The sequence below is a fragment of the Choloepus didactylus genome, chromosome 1, assembly GCF_015220235.1.
Source record: "Choloepus didactylus isolate mChoDid1 chromosome 1, mChoDid1.pri, whole genome shotgun sequence".
NCBI classification, from domain to species: domain Eukaryota; kingdom Metazoa; phylum Chordata; class Mammalia; order Pilosa; family Megalonychidae; genus Choloepus; species Choloepus didactylus.
In genome coordinates, this window is record NC_051307.1 from 102,753,639 (window position 1) to 102,771,324 (window position 17,686).

A 17,686-nucleotide genomic window follows, 5' to 3' on the forward strand; every position below is an offset into this window, starting at 1 on the left:
TAACCACCACTGCCTTCACCCTCTTCACCTTACACTCATCCTTCTGAATCCAGCTCCAGAATCCCTTCCTCAGAAAATCTTTCCCTGACCTCTCCCTCTGATTTAGGTCCAAATACTGTAATAAATACTTGGATATCCCTCATGTGGGAGGCTGCCTCTAGGATGACCCCAGTGAAGCCTACATCCTAATATTCATGCCCTTCCTTGTGCAAGCTCCTCCCCTGCAGTGTGGACTGTATTTAGTGACAGGCCTCTATTGAACAGAATGTGGCAGAGGTGATGAGATGTCACTTGCAAGATCAGATTACAAAAAGACTGTGGCTTCCATCTTGTTCAACCTTTGCTTGCTCTGAGGGAAGCCAGCAGCCATATGTGAGTGGCCCTGTGGAAAGGCCCACATGGCAGGGAACTAATGTCTCTGGCCAACAGCCAGAGAGGACCTGAGCTGGCCAGAAGCCACATGAGTGTGTTTGAAAGTGAGCCTCCCGTGTTCAGCCTTGAGATGACTGCAGTCCCAGCTGACACCTTGATTGAAGCTTTGTGAGGGACCCTGAACCAGAGGGCCCAGCTAAGCCAGGTCCATACTCCTGACCCACAAACTGAAGGACAATAAATATTTGTTGTTTTAAGTTACTAGACTTTGGAGTAATTTGTTATATGGTAATAGATAATTTACGCACCCTACATAACTCTCCTTCAAAGCACTTCCCACTGTTGTACTTTTGTATTTATCAGTATGATTATTTGATTATTGTATATTTTCCCCTTTGACTGTGAGCTTCATGCTGGCAGAATCTGTGACATTTTCTGCAATGTGCAGAATGTGTAGCGCCTAGCACAGCACCTGCCATGTTTAATGCTCGATAAATGTCAGTTGAGTGAATAGTTTATCCCACACATCTACTTCCTTAGCTCTCAGGCCCCCAAATAGTAAACCTGAAGTGTATATTCCACTTGTAGGCTCAGAGTCCTCACTCCACCCTTCCCTGCCCATGAAGTAAATATAATCAGTCATCACATCCCAGAGATTCTGGCTTCAACCAAGTCTTCCCACACCTGTCCCTCTTTTTCTCACCCTCCGGCCCAGTTCAGGTCTGTGTAAGTTTTCAGCTCTAATATCAGGGAATTTCTCCTCTAGCAGTCCCCAGTCCCCAGTTTCTACTTTCTCCAAACCATCTCTTCTATTGTTGCCACCCATGTGCTCCTGAAGTAAAATGACAATCTTATCAAGCTCCTCCACAAAAAACCTCAATGTCTCCCACCTATGATAATTAAAATCCAAACTCTTCATACTATAATTTAAAAACATTTGGAAACTTCCATTGTACATCTCTAAACAGAAGGGGCCCAGCTACACGGGGGACTTGTCATGATCCCAACAGTTGGGCATTTGTCTGCTTTGGCCTGAACACCTTGCTCTACCCTCTCTCTCTGTTCAAGTTTTGTTCATCCTATAAAGACCTGCTCAGATTCTACCTCCTCCATAAGACCTTTCCTGATCTCCCAGTAGAAATCCTCTTTCCCTCTCCTGTGCTCCACAACACTGCTGGCTTTTCTGCTGGAGCATCCCCATAGCCTGGGTTAAACCATGTGTGTGTGTATGCATCTGTTTTCCCCTTGAGACTGTAAACATCTTGGTGGCAGAGTCATGTCTAATCACTTTGCCATACACAATGAATGGTACACAGTTGGGGCTCAGGAAAGACTCACTGAAGGTAATTACTATTTGGAAAGCACATAAATTTAGGAGGCTGTTTTGTTTGTTTTTGTGTGTGGGTTTTTTTTCAAATGCTGCTTGGAGGGCAGATTATTAAATCATTGGCTTTCTTTGTTTTTTTTAAGCAAAGACCACAAACCACCTTTGAAGCCAAGAAAAAGATGTGATGGGAATGAATTAAATCGTTACCTTTAATCCTCCACCAAGTTTAAAAAAATAACAAAATGCCAACTTCCACCAGATAAATTCTTCTTAATTAAAAGTTAGCCAGATTCTTTGGGAGTGCTCAATTTTCTGGTCAGGTCAACAAAAAGTAACCAATACTACTCACAAGCCTCTGCCTTGTGTCCCCACCTCCACTCATGGAGTTATGCAACCCTTGAGAGTGGGTTACATACACTTCAGCTGTTTGCTCTGCATTCGCATAATTACATTGTCTAGACAGGAGATAATGCTGGAGCAATAAGAAAATATTTTACAAGGTGTTCCACAGAACCACACTTAGAATAGTGATTAGAACAAACTGAGAGATATGAAGCCAGCAAAGTGGGCCTGGGCCATGAGCCGGTTTCACCCAGAGCAGCTCTCATCTGAAGAAGAAATGCTAAATTAGAGCTCTGAGGGCATGGAGTAGTTCTTTGGCCTTTGGTTCCAAGGGAGCAAAGCTGGGGTGATGGAGTAATGTCTGGATGCCTTCCTCCAGCCCTCCTATGCTGACACTAAGTCAACAGGAGGTGAGCTGATAGCTGCTGCTTTCACCAGCAGCTCCACAAACAGATGGCTGGGGCCATGGCAAGCAGTTTCTCGGGTCTTCCTTCTGCAGTTCTACCCATCCCTGGTAGAATGCAAATGTAAGCAACATGGGCAGATAAACATATGAGGCCTCCTCTTGTAGGAAGACATCTCTTGGCTTGACCTTCTCACTCCACTGTTGTTGGCATACCAATGTGATAGCAACAATATTTTCCAGGAGAAATTCTCCTTGAAAACATTTTTCACAGGAGGAATTGATTAGGTAAAATCATTTAACCCTCCAAGATGAATGATTTGGGGAAAATCGCTACAATTGCTGAGTAAAGGATTTCAAGACAAAAAAAAAGTCTTAGGGATTTTATAAATGAGGAAACAGATCTAGCAAGAACCCTGAATCCTATACCAGTCTCCTTCTACCAAACCTATTGTAGCAACGTGCATCCCTCATGGGCTTGCTACAAACCACATTTCTTCTACTCATTTTACATATATTATTTCTTTTAATCCCCAATTCAGACCAAAAAGAGAGAGACTATTATCATCTCCAGTTTACAAATGAGGAGATGGAGGCCCGGATTAAATAACTTGCTCAAGGTCACCTAGCAGCCCGTCTGGGATTGGCTCCCAGGCAGCCTGACTTCAGAGCCTGCTCTCTAAGCCCTGAACTATCTGCTATCTGCACTCCACCCCCAGGTTACAGAGTTCAGATGGGAACAGAGGAGAGGTAAAGACATAGAGCACTTTCACTCTCAAAGATTACAATACATTTGAGGACAACTAGGAATTAGGCATACGCTAAGGGTGTCTAAAATCAGAGGATCTCATTTTTCAGATCCTACCACCATCTATTTACATGATTTACATACAAGTCACTTAGCCATCAGAGACTCAGTTTCCTCATCATTATCACTTGTGAGCATACAAAAAAAAAAAACTGGAAGAGTTGACAAGTACTTTCATAAAATGATTTTTTGAACTCTTTAAATGGCAACTTACTTTATTTTAATATTTTACAATATGCAAAGCACTTCCACACTGATCACTTAGGTCTACAATGACCTTATGATTTAGGCATGACAAGTGTTTATATTATTTATTGATGCTTTGTAGATGGAAATTGAGACCCCAATAATTAAAGTTAATTGTGTAAATTCAAATGGCAAGAAAATGGTGTAAAAATTAGTCACAGCTTGAGCCTTATGGTTAATTCTGACAGAACCCTAGTCCTCCCCCCTTACCTCCTCCACCTTTCCCAGAGATTACATACACAATAGGATTATGAAAATTAGTTTTTAATTAAAATCTGGGAATGAATCCAATTATGAGAGAAATAAGATTTAGGGTTCCTGCTCAGATAAGGAACAGTACAAAATATATGTACTAGCAACTAGTTACCCTAGAGGATAAACTAGGCCTTTTACCATTTCCTGTTTCCCTCTCTGGAGAATCCTCTGATCTAAAGAGAATCTGCCTTCATCTCACAAATAAATGAACCATAGCTTTTAGTTGTCTCTTGCCCTTGCACTCTCCATTCACATTTAAGCCAAAGGCAAATTGTGGTTAAAACAAAACAACTCTGTTTTGTAAGCACTAGTAGGTGGGATATGTTGGCACATGTTCTGCTACGTTCTGGTAGTCCTCTTCCCGGTTACATGGTTACAGAAGTTACATTAGCAGGAGAGGTTTTCCTCACCCAGAGAGTCAGAGAAAAGAAAAGGATAAAAGAGAGGACAAAAAGAAGCAAAAAACAGAAAGAAGAAAGGGAAAAGAGAAGGGGAAAGGTAAGAGGTGGGGAAGCTAGTGGAAGGGAGGAGAGAGAAGAGGAGGGAAAGGAAGAACAAGCGAGAGAAAGAGAAAAGGAGCAATAAATATAATTTATCCAAAGGAAAAAGTACTCTACAAAGAGTTAAAAGAATTGACTTTGAGACAATGCTAATACCAATACTAAATGCTTGAATCCCTGCACCCCTTTTAATCTCATTTTCCTCATCCTAGAGTAGAATCCATCAGTCTGATTATTTTTGAGCATTGAAGGCCCAGTGGTGCAGGGGAGGTAAAAGCACTTTGTAAACAGTGTCAGCAACACCACCTACTGCCGATGGGTACTAATGTTAACTCATTGCTTTCTTATAACAAGGGAATTTGCTCAGACCCTGCCGGGCCTTCCTTTGGAATCAGCTTGCGAGATTTATTGGCTGATTTTCTCTTGCCTCTTCCTCATTTCAGGGCCTGCTGCTGCTTAACATCTGACCTTATAATGATGGCTTAATGCCTGATCAAGAAAGGCTGAATGAATGGGAAATAAAGATAATCAAATTAATCTATTTAGTTCCTATTAACAAAAGCTTTAATCTGGGGGAAAATCAGAACTTGTTAATAACACCTGATAGCTATGAGACACTTTACAAAGTGCTTTCAAGTTATCACATTAGCGCCTTATAATAAGCCTGTTAATGAAGCAGAATAACAATTAATGTCACCTTTTAATAGATGAGGAAGCAAAGTTAGATGTTGTAAAATTGGGACTGGAACCCAGGAAGTACTCCAGTGTTCCCCTATCGAGGTTTGATAAAAACCCTTGAACAGGACTTTAAAATCACCTCTTCATCACAATATGTTCCCATATTCGGGTACCTAGAGGAAGCCTTTAAAATTTATCAGTTAATCGGCTGCTGCCAGAGGCTTTCTCCTTCTAACTTGAGGACGCAAATCTGGATAAAGTTGTACAGGTTAATTAGGAGGGCTGGAATAGCATCAACTCCCTGTCATAATAATTGAATGCCTCATGAGAAATAAAGTATTCTGTAAAAAATGAAATTTGTCTGGTAAGTAAAAATCTTCTATAACTAATGAAAGAAGGGAGGACGGATGAGGTAATGTGGGAACAGTATAACTATGCAGATTTTGCATTTCTCTGAGTAGAGGTTTATATAAGCTGACATGGCACATTAAGTGTAATATAGGCTAAGATGGATCAAGTGGAAGCATATAATTCAAATGAATAACCATCAGAGTAACTAATAATGATAATATAAGCAACTTTCTAAAAAAAAATGAATGGTGGAGAAGTAGGAAATGAAGATGAAGAAAATGGATCGTTAATATCTATGGATTCACATTAAGGAGTCAATAGATAATATTCAGAAAAGATAGTATTAAAAATAATGTGTTTTACCCATATAAAATTAATCACCAGTAGAAAGGAAAATAGACTATAAATCTTCCACATTATTAGAAGAAAGATGCACACAAAAGAAAGCAATAGAAATTCAGAAAATATCATATTAAAAATAATAATGCAAAAATCAAGAATTGAGACCATAACTGTCATATCAATATATGCAAATAGGTTAATCTTACCTTTTAAAAGTAAAAGACACCCAAGGTAGTTCCCATGGTAAAATTCAATTATATACTTATGCAAGAATACCTCAAAACAAAGAAGAGACTCCAAACGTTTAAAAAAATTTTTTTTTAAATAAAGGAAAAGACATACCAGGAAAATTCAAATAGAATGTGGGTAATATTCAGCATACAAGACTGCAAAGCAGGCAAGGCACTAAAGGCTATTAAAAAGGGGCACTTCATAGTGAAAAATAACTACAATCCAAAATAAAGACTTATCAGCTCTTAATGTTTCTACATCAAACAAGGTAATATCAACATACACAAAGCCAAAGAGTAAAAAAAAATAAAATGGAGGAAAAACCACCAAAAATAGTGGTTAATTCTTCCAATGAAAAAAAAAAAAAAAAGTACCTCAATCAGTTCTTGGGTTAAAGAGCAAACAAACAAGTAAACAAAAATAGTGGGTACATGAAATAGAATAAAAAAAACACTTTTATATATCAGTAGGACACTACAAAAACAGCATTAATGAAAATTTACTACCATAACTAACAAAAAATAACCATAAATGAATTAAACTTTCTAGTGAAGTTACAAAAATCACAGCAAAATATATGTAAATAGAGCAGTGAGAAATAATACAGATAAAAGTAGAAAGTAATGGATGAGAAAGCAGAATAATTCTTCTATTACAAATGAGTAAACCCAACAGGTGGTACTTTAAAATCAATCTGTCAACCAACTAAACATAAGCTAACTAATCTCTACACAGGAAGAAAGGTATTTTATACAAAATAATTATCATTCTTTTAATCACTTCTTTTCTTACTTTGCTCAGTTCTATGAAAATTTTCAAACCTGAATGGAACTGAGAAATTTTCTGGGAAAATATAAATTACAGAAACTAACTATAAAAGAGAAAATCTAAACATGCCAATAACCAGAGAGCAGATTGAGAAAGTGGCAATGCTATCCCTCCTTTGAAAGCACCAAATCCAGGCATTTTCATAAGTGAATTCTATCAACCTTCTAAGGCATAGATAAAGTGCATACTTAATCTGATAAAGCCAATGAAGAGAAAAAGAAAACTATATTTTTAAAGAAAACTAGATAACATTGATTCCAAAACCTATAAAAATAGCCCAACAGAAGAATACTATGTATCAAACTATGAATATTACTACACAACCCTATCAGTGTTTGCAATTATATTCAACAGCCTATTTTAGTTCCAATCGGGATTCATAGCATAAAAGTGCAGATCTCTTAAATAAGTCCTGAATTTAAAAGGACTGAAATCAAAGAGAGTTATGTTCACTAAATTAGAAATAATTAATATTAAGATACCTAGGAAAACCCAAAATATTTAGAAGCTACCCAGTACAACTTCTAGTATATCCAAGGTCAAACATGAAATCATAAGAGAATTAGGTAATATTTATAGCAGAATGATCACAAGAATACAACATACCAAAATCTGTAGGATGCAAAAAACAAAGTGCTTAGTAAATTTATAGCTCTAAATGTTCATATTACAAAATAATAAAAAAGTATGATTAAGGACCTTGGATTCCACATGAAGAAGTTGGTTTTTTGGTTTGTTTGTTTTTTGTTTTGTTTTGTTTTTTGTTTGTTTAAGGCAAAGTAAACCAACCCAAAGTAGAAGGAAGGAAATTATAAAGAAAAGAAGAAAAATCAACTAAATAGAAATCAGACAACTGATAGTGAAAATTAGCAAAGCAGAAAGCAGGTCCTTGGTAATAACCACCAAAATTTAGAAATTCTTAGCTAGGCTCATCAACAATAAAAACACAAATCACCAATATTAGGGAAGAAAGCAGATATCACTAAAAATCCCATAGACATTAAAAGGATAGTAAAGAAATATTATCAATTTTATGCCCACAAATATGACAACTTAAATGAAATTAACAAACTCCTTAAAAATATTGTTTAACAAAATTAATACAAAATAGAAGAGAAAATGTGAATAGCCTAATATTTCTAAAACAAATAAATTTTATTATCAAAAACTTTTCCTCCTAGAAAACTCCAAGCCTGGATGACTTTCCTTGTAATTTCTATCAAACATTCAAAGGACAGCTAACATCACTCACAGGTGCAGGGAACACTTCCGCAATTGAAAAACATGAGCTATCAAGCCATGAAAAGACATAGAGGAATCTTAAATGCACAATACTTAGTGAAAAAAGCCAACTATACATTTTGGAAAGAAACAAAGCTATAGAGATAAGTGGCTGCCAGTTATTTGGGGGGAGTAGGGAAGATATGAATAGTGGAGCAAAGGAGATTTGTAGTTCAGTGAAACTATTCTACATAACAATGTAATGGTGAATACATGACATTATGCATTTGTCAAAATCCATAGAACTGTACAACACAAAGAATGAACACTAATGTAAACTATGGACATTAGTTAATAATACGTATCAACAGTGGTTCATCAGTTATAACAAACATTACTACACTAATGCAAGATATTAATAACATAGTATATTGTATACACAGGAAAGAAATGGCATACGGCTCCATTTTCTGTAACTTAAAACTGCTCTAAAAATAAAGTCTATTAATTTAAAAGATTAAATGCAGTAGAAAATAGCAATATAAAATTAAAAGAGATATGAAAAATTGGGGAAAATATTTGCAACATATATGGCAGTTTCTTGCTATAAAAAGAGCTCTTGCAAATCAATAAGAAAATTTCAATATCCCAATACATAAGAAAAAGACTATGGTTGTAAGAAGTATTTCACAAAAAATAAATAAAATGGTTTTCTAACATAAAAACTTACTAAACTTCCTTCAAATTATAATAATGCAAATTAAAACAAAGATACAATATTTGTCCTTAACCTATCTCACTGGCAAAGTAACTATGTTTCATAATGCACAATGTTGGTGATAGAGTGTGGGAAAGAATATTCTCATATTGGGTGGGAACATAAATTGATATCACTTGTTTAGAAGGCAATTTGGCAATATTTGTCAATATAAAATTCATATGACTTTTGACCCAATAATTCTACTTCCAGAAATTTACATTACAGATACATTTGCACATTTTTAAAAAGTCCTATGGGCAAGGATATTTCAGCAGCATTGTTTGTAGTAGCCATGCACTGGGTAGAAATAACTGTTCATCTATGAAGGACTGAGTAAATAGATTATGGATTAAACGGAATATTCTGCACTATTAAAAAGACTCAAATTGACTTTCTTATGCTGATATGAGAAAGTGTCCATGACGTATCATTTGGGTAAAATAGCATGAGGTAGGACAGATATGACATGTTCCCCCATTGGGTAAAATAATATGTGATAAATATGTGTGTATATATACATTTATATATGAATATATATATACATACATACATGCACAAAGCTATTTTTACTCCTGTATATTTATAGATAGTATTTGAAAAAAATCTGATGACTATCATCTTTGTAAAGAATGCTGGGAAACTGAGGGTCTGGGGTGGGAGAAATATTTCCTGAAAGTAAAAATTACTTTGTGTTGCCCAAATGTATTTTATAATATGCATATATTATTTAAAAATATACCAGTTCAAAAAGTTAATGAACTAAAGCAATTAATCATGTCTTGCATTCATAAAAAGAGTACATTAAAAATAGTTCTTTGATATAGTATGCTTTCTGTAAGGAAAACCAATCCCTTGAACAAGCTATGCTTTTTTTTTTTCTCTATATTTTAGAAAGGTTTCTCAGATCTTACTATGTGCCAGGCACAATGCCAGACACTTAAAGGACAACAGAAATGGTACCTATGTTCAAGGATTTCACAGTTCATTGGGAAGAGCCAATACCTTCAAGCTCAGAGGAAAACTAAAGCCCTGGATGAGGTCTAAAACATTGGCAACAGTCAGACTCTCCCAAAACAATAGCAAGAACTTTACTCAATTCAGCAACACTCCCCTACAGACAGCACAGGTAGGTCTTACATGTAGGTCTGAGAGTTGATGTCCCCCTATTGAGCTTCCAGGGGAGATCCCAAAGAGACTTCTTTTAACAAGTGCTAATTCACCATCTCAAGATCTCTCCACTGCCGTCAAAGAATAATTTCAATTTCTTAACGCATTGCACTTTTTCCCATGCCCACTCCTTTGTTCATGCTATTCCTTCTGCCTGAACTGTTTTTCAACTCTGGTCTCCTTCTTTGTCTGGCTAAGTCCTACCCAACCTCAAATAGTGCTCAGGTACATCTCCTCCAGGAAGTCTTCTCTGATTATTTACCACATCAATTAGGTTGACAGCCTTCCTCCATGTTCCCATAGTTCTTCCCACCTTGCAAATAACAATTTATTTGTCAAGATCAGGTACAAATTTACTTACTGCTGTATCCCTGGTGCCTGCAATAAAGTAGGAACTCAATGATTGTTTGATGAATTCAAATGTGGAACTTCGTTCTTCTCCCCTGGCTTCCCCCAGCTTACAGTACTGAACTGGGCTTGTGGCTATCATGCCTGTATGCCCTGCCCCCACAACATCCCTTCCCCAAGTATAAGACTTCACACTCACTTGTCCAGTGACATCCCAGGGAAGGCAAACTTGCCCAGGCAGATGCGACAGACAGTGCTCAGGGGGATCTTCTGCAGCTGCACACAGCTGAGCATGATAAAGTCATATTTACAAATCAAGAGAGTCTTGTCTGTGACCAGCACAAGCCTCTCCTTCTCATTGTTCCAGTGATCTATCCTGTGGGAATAATCACAAAGAAGAAAAGTTGATGGTTTGTATAGCCTTCCCAAGTTACAGATAATAGCATTCACTGAAGCCTCTCTCCTACACAGTAGAGGGTGAAGTTTGATCACCTCAGAAGGAGGGGCTGAGGAATACCTACTGCCACTTTTTCAGTCAGACCCCATGACCAAAGGAGGAGGGAAGGCAGAAGATCACGGGAAAAGGCTTTATGGACACAGAGCTCATTGGTGATCACCCATGACCTGGAATCTATTAGGGTATATCAAGTTTTTATCATGTTGGCAGTCAACTGTTTCATGCTCCTCCACACTTTCCCCTTCTCCAGAAGACATGTATGGATCCTGTCTTCCTCCAAGGGCATCAGATTTGTCCTTGTCTCTTGGTAGTCAGTCTGTAGCACAAACTTTATCCACTACCTACTAGTAGTAGCCACACTGCTGCCTGGAGATAAAACAGGGACCTCAACAATGGACTCCTAAGCTGTCACTCTTTTGAACTCATCCAACCATATCCCTGTGGAAGAAATATAATGGAACAAGTGAAGTGGGGTTCCTGTGAGCCAAGTACAAAGAAGACAAAATGTTTACTGAACTGAGGTGCTTCAGACTTGAGAAACTTTCAGGGCATATGTGGAAAATTCTGACTGACAATTAAGAATGTCTCCAATAGTGAGAACAAGTAGGAATTAAAACAATGGCTCTGGCTAAAAGGAAGTGAGAATGGTTTGTAATTCTCTCACCCATAGCATTTTTGCCATCTGTCTACTATAGCCTGGAGGATATAGCACTTCCCAACTTATACAGAATTGCTTCAGCATGTGTTTTGTCTTCCCTAAAGAAACTGAAAAGGATGATTTATGGTTGATTTATATCTGAATCTTCAGTACCCAAAAGGTCATCTACTGTATAGACCTTATGGGCACTCTGCTCCCATCCATTTACTACATCATAACCACAGTGCTATTCTTGAAATAGAAACTGAATCATATCACTGTCCTGTTCATTTTATTAAATAGCATCCTGCTGATCTTGGGATGAAATCCAAAGTTCCTGAAATGGACTACAGGGTCCTGTATAGTCTGGCCTCTGCCTACCTTCCCAGGCTCATCTTATAGTTGGCCTAGAACACTCATTGTTCAAGTCACAATTTAAGTGTCTCTCATTCAAAGAGGAATTCTTAACTCCCTATAGAAACTTGGACCCCTTTTATGTTCTCTCAAAGCATCCTGATCTCTTCTCCTTTGTGTCACTAAGCAAAATTTGTAAAAAGGAATGATACTGAAAATGTTTAGTAATAGGTTATGCACAGGCACCAACTAACAAGAATGTACACAGCAGTGCAGAATGAAAACCCACACAATGAGTAGGGCATTTCCAGTGAGTATGGGCTGAATATCATCTCTCTGTGTAAGTGTGTGTATGCATATGTGTATTCCATGAGGGGAGAAACCGTGTCCATTGGGCTAGTAACTCTATCCACCAGTTTCTGGCAAATAGCTTGCACCAAAAAATATTTGTTGCCAATCAGAATTATTTTGGAGGGCTTTGAGGTGAGGGCATGGGTAGAGACTTCCAGCTCTGTCACTTACTAACTCGGTAGCATTGGACTAGTCCTTGAACCCATCTATGGCTCTGGTTCCTTATGTGTGAAATGGAGACAATACTAGTACTCACCTCACAAGTTTGAGGAGAGGATTAAGGGAAATGATCCATAGTCAGTGCTCTACACATCAGCTGATTTATTACTGGTAGGGACCTAAGTCACTAAGTGACTTTGGTTAATTCAAATACATGCCACTCTTCAGGATAGTCTGAGGACAGACAGGCAAGATGAAATTAGGAGTTGAATTAATGGAAGAAGAAAGAGGAGGAGACGTGAAGGAGAAAAGATGAAGGAGAAAGAAAGGAGAAGCAGAAGGAGGAACAAAAGAATGAGATCATTGACTGAGGCCCTGTCATATGCCAGTCATTATGTATTCATAAGTATCATCTCTAAACCTCACCACAACCCTGTAAAGAGAGTTACATCCAAAATTGCTCAGCTATAATATAACTGTAATTAGTGGTAGAGTGGAAGGGAACAGAATGGAGTCTGAGAGATCTGGCTTAAACCTTGGTTCCATGGTTTCTGTCCACTCCAACGCACTGCTATACTAAACCCCTATGATGCTGAGAGAAATAAAATTCTTGATAGTCTATTTAACACTCTCAGTCTTAATTAGAAAGAGACTGGGACTCTGAAATGTATCAGTTATCTACATGAAGATCTCTAAATAGACTGCATCTACTTAGCAGCAAGTTAGAAGCTGCTGCCTAATAAACCAGACTTGTTTTTTAGTCTAAAAGAACCACAGCTTTGGGTTGAATGTTTTTACTGAAAATTTCAGCACTCCATAATGAGATTTATTTTAAAAGGTAAAGGATTCGGGGAAGAAGTGAATTCTTTTTAGGAACACAGAGTGCTCTGCTATGACACAAGACTCTGCCTAATTTACATGTTGGGAATGTCTGAATTCAAGTAAACACACAGAATTATAAATAGAGATGGCGCCACCATCTCTAGCTCCTGGGTGGTATATTTATTTATTTAAAATTCAATCACACCTTTTTTTCCCAAAGAGCTTGTGCTGGTTTGAATCTATTATATCCCCCACAAAAGTCATGTTCTTTTAATCCAGCCTTGTGAGGCAGACTTATTATGGGTGGGATCTTTTGATTAGGCTTTTTCCATGCATATGTGACCCACCCACCTGTGGGTGAGACTTTTTGATGAGATAATTCCCATGGATGGATGTATGACCCTGCCCATTCAAGGTGGGTCTTGATTAGTTTACTGGAGTCCTTAAAAGAACACAGGGGCTGACACAGACCCAGACGCATGGAGACACAGACAGAAAGACATTTGGAGATGCTAAACTAAGAGATACAGCCCAGAGTTAGCCTCAGAGAAGCTAAGAGAGGATCCCCAGACACTTAGAGAGAAACACCCTGGGAGAACAAGCAAGGGTGCACAGAGGCTGAGAGATAGAAGCTAAGAGAGACAGAAGCCCAGAGACATTTTGAAAAAAGCCATTTTGAAACCAGAACCCAGGAGCAAAGGACCAGCAGATGCCAGCCATGTATGTGCGCAGCTGAGAGCAGTGTTCTGGATGCCATTGGCCTTTCTTCAGTGAAGGTATCCTCTTGTTGATGCTTTAGTTTGGATACTTTTATGACCTTAGAACTGTAAATTTGTAGCCTAATAAATCCCCTTTATAAAAGCCAATCCATTTCTGGTATTTTGCATAATGGCAGCTTTCCCAAACTGGAACAGAGCTCATGAAAAAGACATTGAATTGCAAAATCCTGATATTAATACCATTGAAGTTTGGGTGGAGATAATGACAACAAATATAGAAGTAGGAATAGCTAATACTTTGTGACTGTATAGTTTTTGAAGGTTTACAAAGCCTTTGAACATCAATGCTCTTATTTAATCCTCACAATAACCCTTTGGACAAGATGTTACTACCCTCATTTTAAAAACAAGGAGACTAAGGTCCAGACACCTTTTAAATGACTTGCCCAATGTTTTATACCTAATAAGAAGTAATGCAGGGACTCGAAGCAGATACTGAAATACCAAATCCAAGTACAGTGCTTGCTTTCTCCCCCATACTATCCACCTGCATTTAGAGAGCCTTAAGTGTGGTATGCAAATGTGGTAAAATTCACTTCAGGAAGGAGATGGTATGATGATGATGCATACCATTCCTGAAATTGTCCTCTGTAACAAACCTCTTCCCCAAAACAACTCTCATGACCTATTTGTAGAGGAACCCATCCCCCATCAAGCTATACAAGCTTGAGACTTAGGAGTCAACATAAACTCATCCCCATGTCTCACTTAATAAACCTGGGTCCTAAATATTTTACTCCAAAAATATCCCTAAAAAAAAGGCAAACATTCCTTTTCCTCTCAACTTTCACCATCCTAATCCAGTCTTCCATCTTTTCCTGCCTGGACTATTGCAGTCACCCTCTCACAGGACCACTAAGGGCTACCTTGACCTGGCTTACCTACATCAACTCATGCTCCCTTCCAACCTCTTCACTGTACTCAAGTGAGGGGGTCTTTTACAAAAGCAAATCTGACTTTTATCTCCTTCCCCTGGCTTAAAACATGTCAACTGTTCCCAATGGATCTTTTTGTTTGTTTGTTTTGGTAGGAAGCAGATTCATTTATCAGACATAGATGAATTATCAATAGGCAACCAGATGTTCTATCACAAATTCAGGTCAACAGCAATATCACTTTACATCTCAGTCTACTTTCTGCCAAAGAAACATATCATACACTTAGCATAGCATCTTTTAGTTGAGAGTAGATGGTGCTATTATCTTGTTGGTACCTTCAGAAGGTGCCTGGTGAAAAGCTTAGAATAGTGTTAGTATGAGGCACAAGTTGATGTTAGGTAAAAAAATGGCATACTTCCTTGTAAAATGAAAACAGACACAACAGCATAAACAATTCAAAACAGAAAATGGGGAAGGGAAAAGGGAAGACACGATCACTCCAAGTGGTAAATTGCCTGATCTATTAGTGCTTTTATTCAGCCCCTGCAACATGCACGGAGGCTTTGGAGAAATCAAACTAGCAGAATCACTCCTACAAAGACTCAAGGCTATTGCCCCATTCCCAGTCAGTTCTAATTGTGAGCATGAAGCCCCTGTTCAGTTCACACGAGTACTATCATTCCTTAAGTTCAGAACAGCTTGGGCTAGTTTACCTGCATCCGGGACCTGTGTTGCATCAGACTGTGGCTGACAACCTTTAGAGTCTGTGACTGTTGCACATGCAAAAGAATCAAAATCCATTTTGAGATCTTGCACATTTCTTTCATTGGCATTATCAAAGCTGTCTTTACCATGCAGCTGTTTAAGGTGTTTCCTCAAAACTGGCTTATGTGCAAAGACCATGTCACAGGAGTTAAACCCATGGGGCTTATCTCCACTGCGAAGGATAAGATGATCCTGTAAGAAACACTTCTGAGAAAACTTTTTCCCATAGACCTTACACCAGAAAGGTTTAATGCCAGCACGCACACACACGTGTCAATGAAGCTGGCTTTTTTTGAGTAAAAGCCTTGCCGCAGAGTAAACACATAAAGAGTTTGTGCATTTTTAAATGGTTGGTGTGGCTCTCCCAGTGACAAAACACCTGGGCAAATTTTGGGCACTGGTGATGCCACTGTAGACCTTTGTTTTCACCTCAGATATTAGGCCCAACACATCTTTTGAGGCCATGATGATGTTATCACTGCCTGAGTAAGAAAGGGCTCAATTGAGGAGATGATTTTGTTCTATTTCACTTACTCTGTTTTCCACAGTTGAATTTATCAGGGAGTACTGGAGCTCTGGTGAATGTAAAGCAGTGGGTTCAGAAGAAATAAACTCGTTCTGATCTTTTTTACTTCTAATCTCTGAGACATCCCCAATAGGTTCTACCTTAACAATCTGAATACCACTGCCTTCCATCTCTATACTGTCTTCAGATGGAGGAGTACAAGGTGAGTCCTGCTTTGGGGAGCCTCTGGCATTCTTCTGACTGGGAGGAGGCACTTTGCTGTTCATAATCCTCTTTACTATCCATTGGCTCTTTTGGCTTTATAAACTTCCACAGGGCGTAAATAATTCTCTACAATGTGGCTCATTTGAAGAGTACTTGCAGCAGGCAAGTAATTTACCAGTTTCATCTCAAGGAATTCCAGCATGCCACCACAACAGGATAAGAGCAATTGTCTCCCCACTTTGGAACTCTGTAATATGGACACTTTCACCTCCTGGAATCATTCAGTAAAAACTGGTCCCTTAAGAAAGGAGAACCTGAAACAAATACAATTTTTTGGCCCTGTACCTCAGTATCATCTATAAGAACTGTTAACACTACAAAATTTATTCTCTTCTCTTAATTTGTTCATTTTTTGTAGCATCGAATTTCCATAATTTTCAAACTTGAAGTGAAGGAGACCTGATCTTTCGGACATTTTGGCAGACGGAGCCCAGGAAGGCCGCAGTCAGGATCCAGCACCACAAGGAGTCCCAGCCCCTCAGGGCTCCGCCCAACGGATCTTATGAGAAATAACAAAGATTCTTCATCTGGTCTAAGAGGCTTCTGCTACTTCAGTCTCATCTCAGGCCAAGTCTCTCCACTCATTCTCCCTGATCTTTCAGTTTCTTGTATTCACCATGCCCCTCCTATTTCAGGGTCTTGCACATGCTATTTCCTCTACTGGCAACATTCTTCCTGATCTTCACCTGGTTAACTCCTACAGAGCTGAGATCAATCACCCCTTACTCCAGGAAGCCTTCCCAGACCTCCGCAACTCCTTCTCTTCTTTCTAACAAACATCTTTATAGAACCAAGCATTTCTCCTTCATGGATCTAATCACAAATGCAGTTTTATAGTAATTTGTATGATTGCCTAATTAATGTCTGTCTCCTTTTCGCTACTGTATGCTCCATGAAGATAGAGTCAGCTCTTACTTGGCACTGTGCCCTAAGGTTGCAGATGTCCAAAAAAAAAAAAAAAAAAAAAATCATTTCTGGGATGAATTAGTTAAGAATGAACAATCCTTGTGCTTTCTACCTATATGCCTTGGCTCATATGGCCTGGGAAATCCTGTCCTCAGGTTTACACATTTAAATACACCCACCCACCCCCAACAAATAGCACATTTAAATAAAGTTAAACAGAAACATTGGGGAAATGCTCAAGTCATAACAGTAAGTGAGAAAAAAGAGGATAAAAAAGGCTACCCTCAGTTTACTTCCAAATTTGTAACAACAACAAAAAAACACACACACACACACACTCAGATCAAACTGTTAACTGATTATTTTTGACTGGTAGGATTTCAAGTGACTTTCATTTCTTTTCATGCTTTTACTTGCCAGAGTTCTTACTTATTTTTACAATGAACATGTTCTACTTTTATGATAAAAGAGATGTGTTTAAAGGTAAATAATTCTCACCCATTGTTTTAATTTCTTCCTTGATAAAGCAAATACCATGCAATGGGTTGGCTTAAACAATGGGAATTTATTGATTCATGGTTTTGAGGCCAGGAGAAGTCCAAATCAAGG

The 17,686-nt window shown here is 38.3% G+C and overlaps 1 protein-coding gene, 1 long non-coding RNA gene and 1 pseudogene across 2 annotated transcripts in view; 1 reads left to right on the forward strand and 2 right to left on the reverse strand.

The window, feature by feature from the left end:
* TPRG1 (tumor protein p63 regulated 1) overlaps positions 1–17,686 on the reverse strand; it is a 124,171-nt gene that overhangs the window by 62,052 nt on the left and 44,433 nt on the right. Inside the window, exon 3 of the mRNA XM_037844653.1 lies at positions 10,379–10,555. Coding sequence (XP_037700581.1) covers positions 10,379–10,555 — 177 coding nt within the window. The remainder of the gene's footprint in view (positions 1–10,378; positions 10,556–17,686) is intronic.
* Positions 1–17,686, forward strand: part of LOC119540773 — an 87,022-nt gene that overhangs the window by 21,992 nt on the left and 47,344 nt on the right. The gene's annotated exons all lie outside the window — the stretch shown is intronic.
* On the reverse strand, positions 15,274–16,589 carry LOC119540671 (annotated as a pseudogene).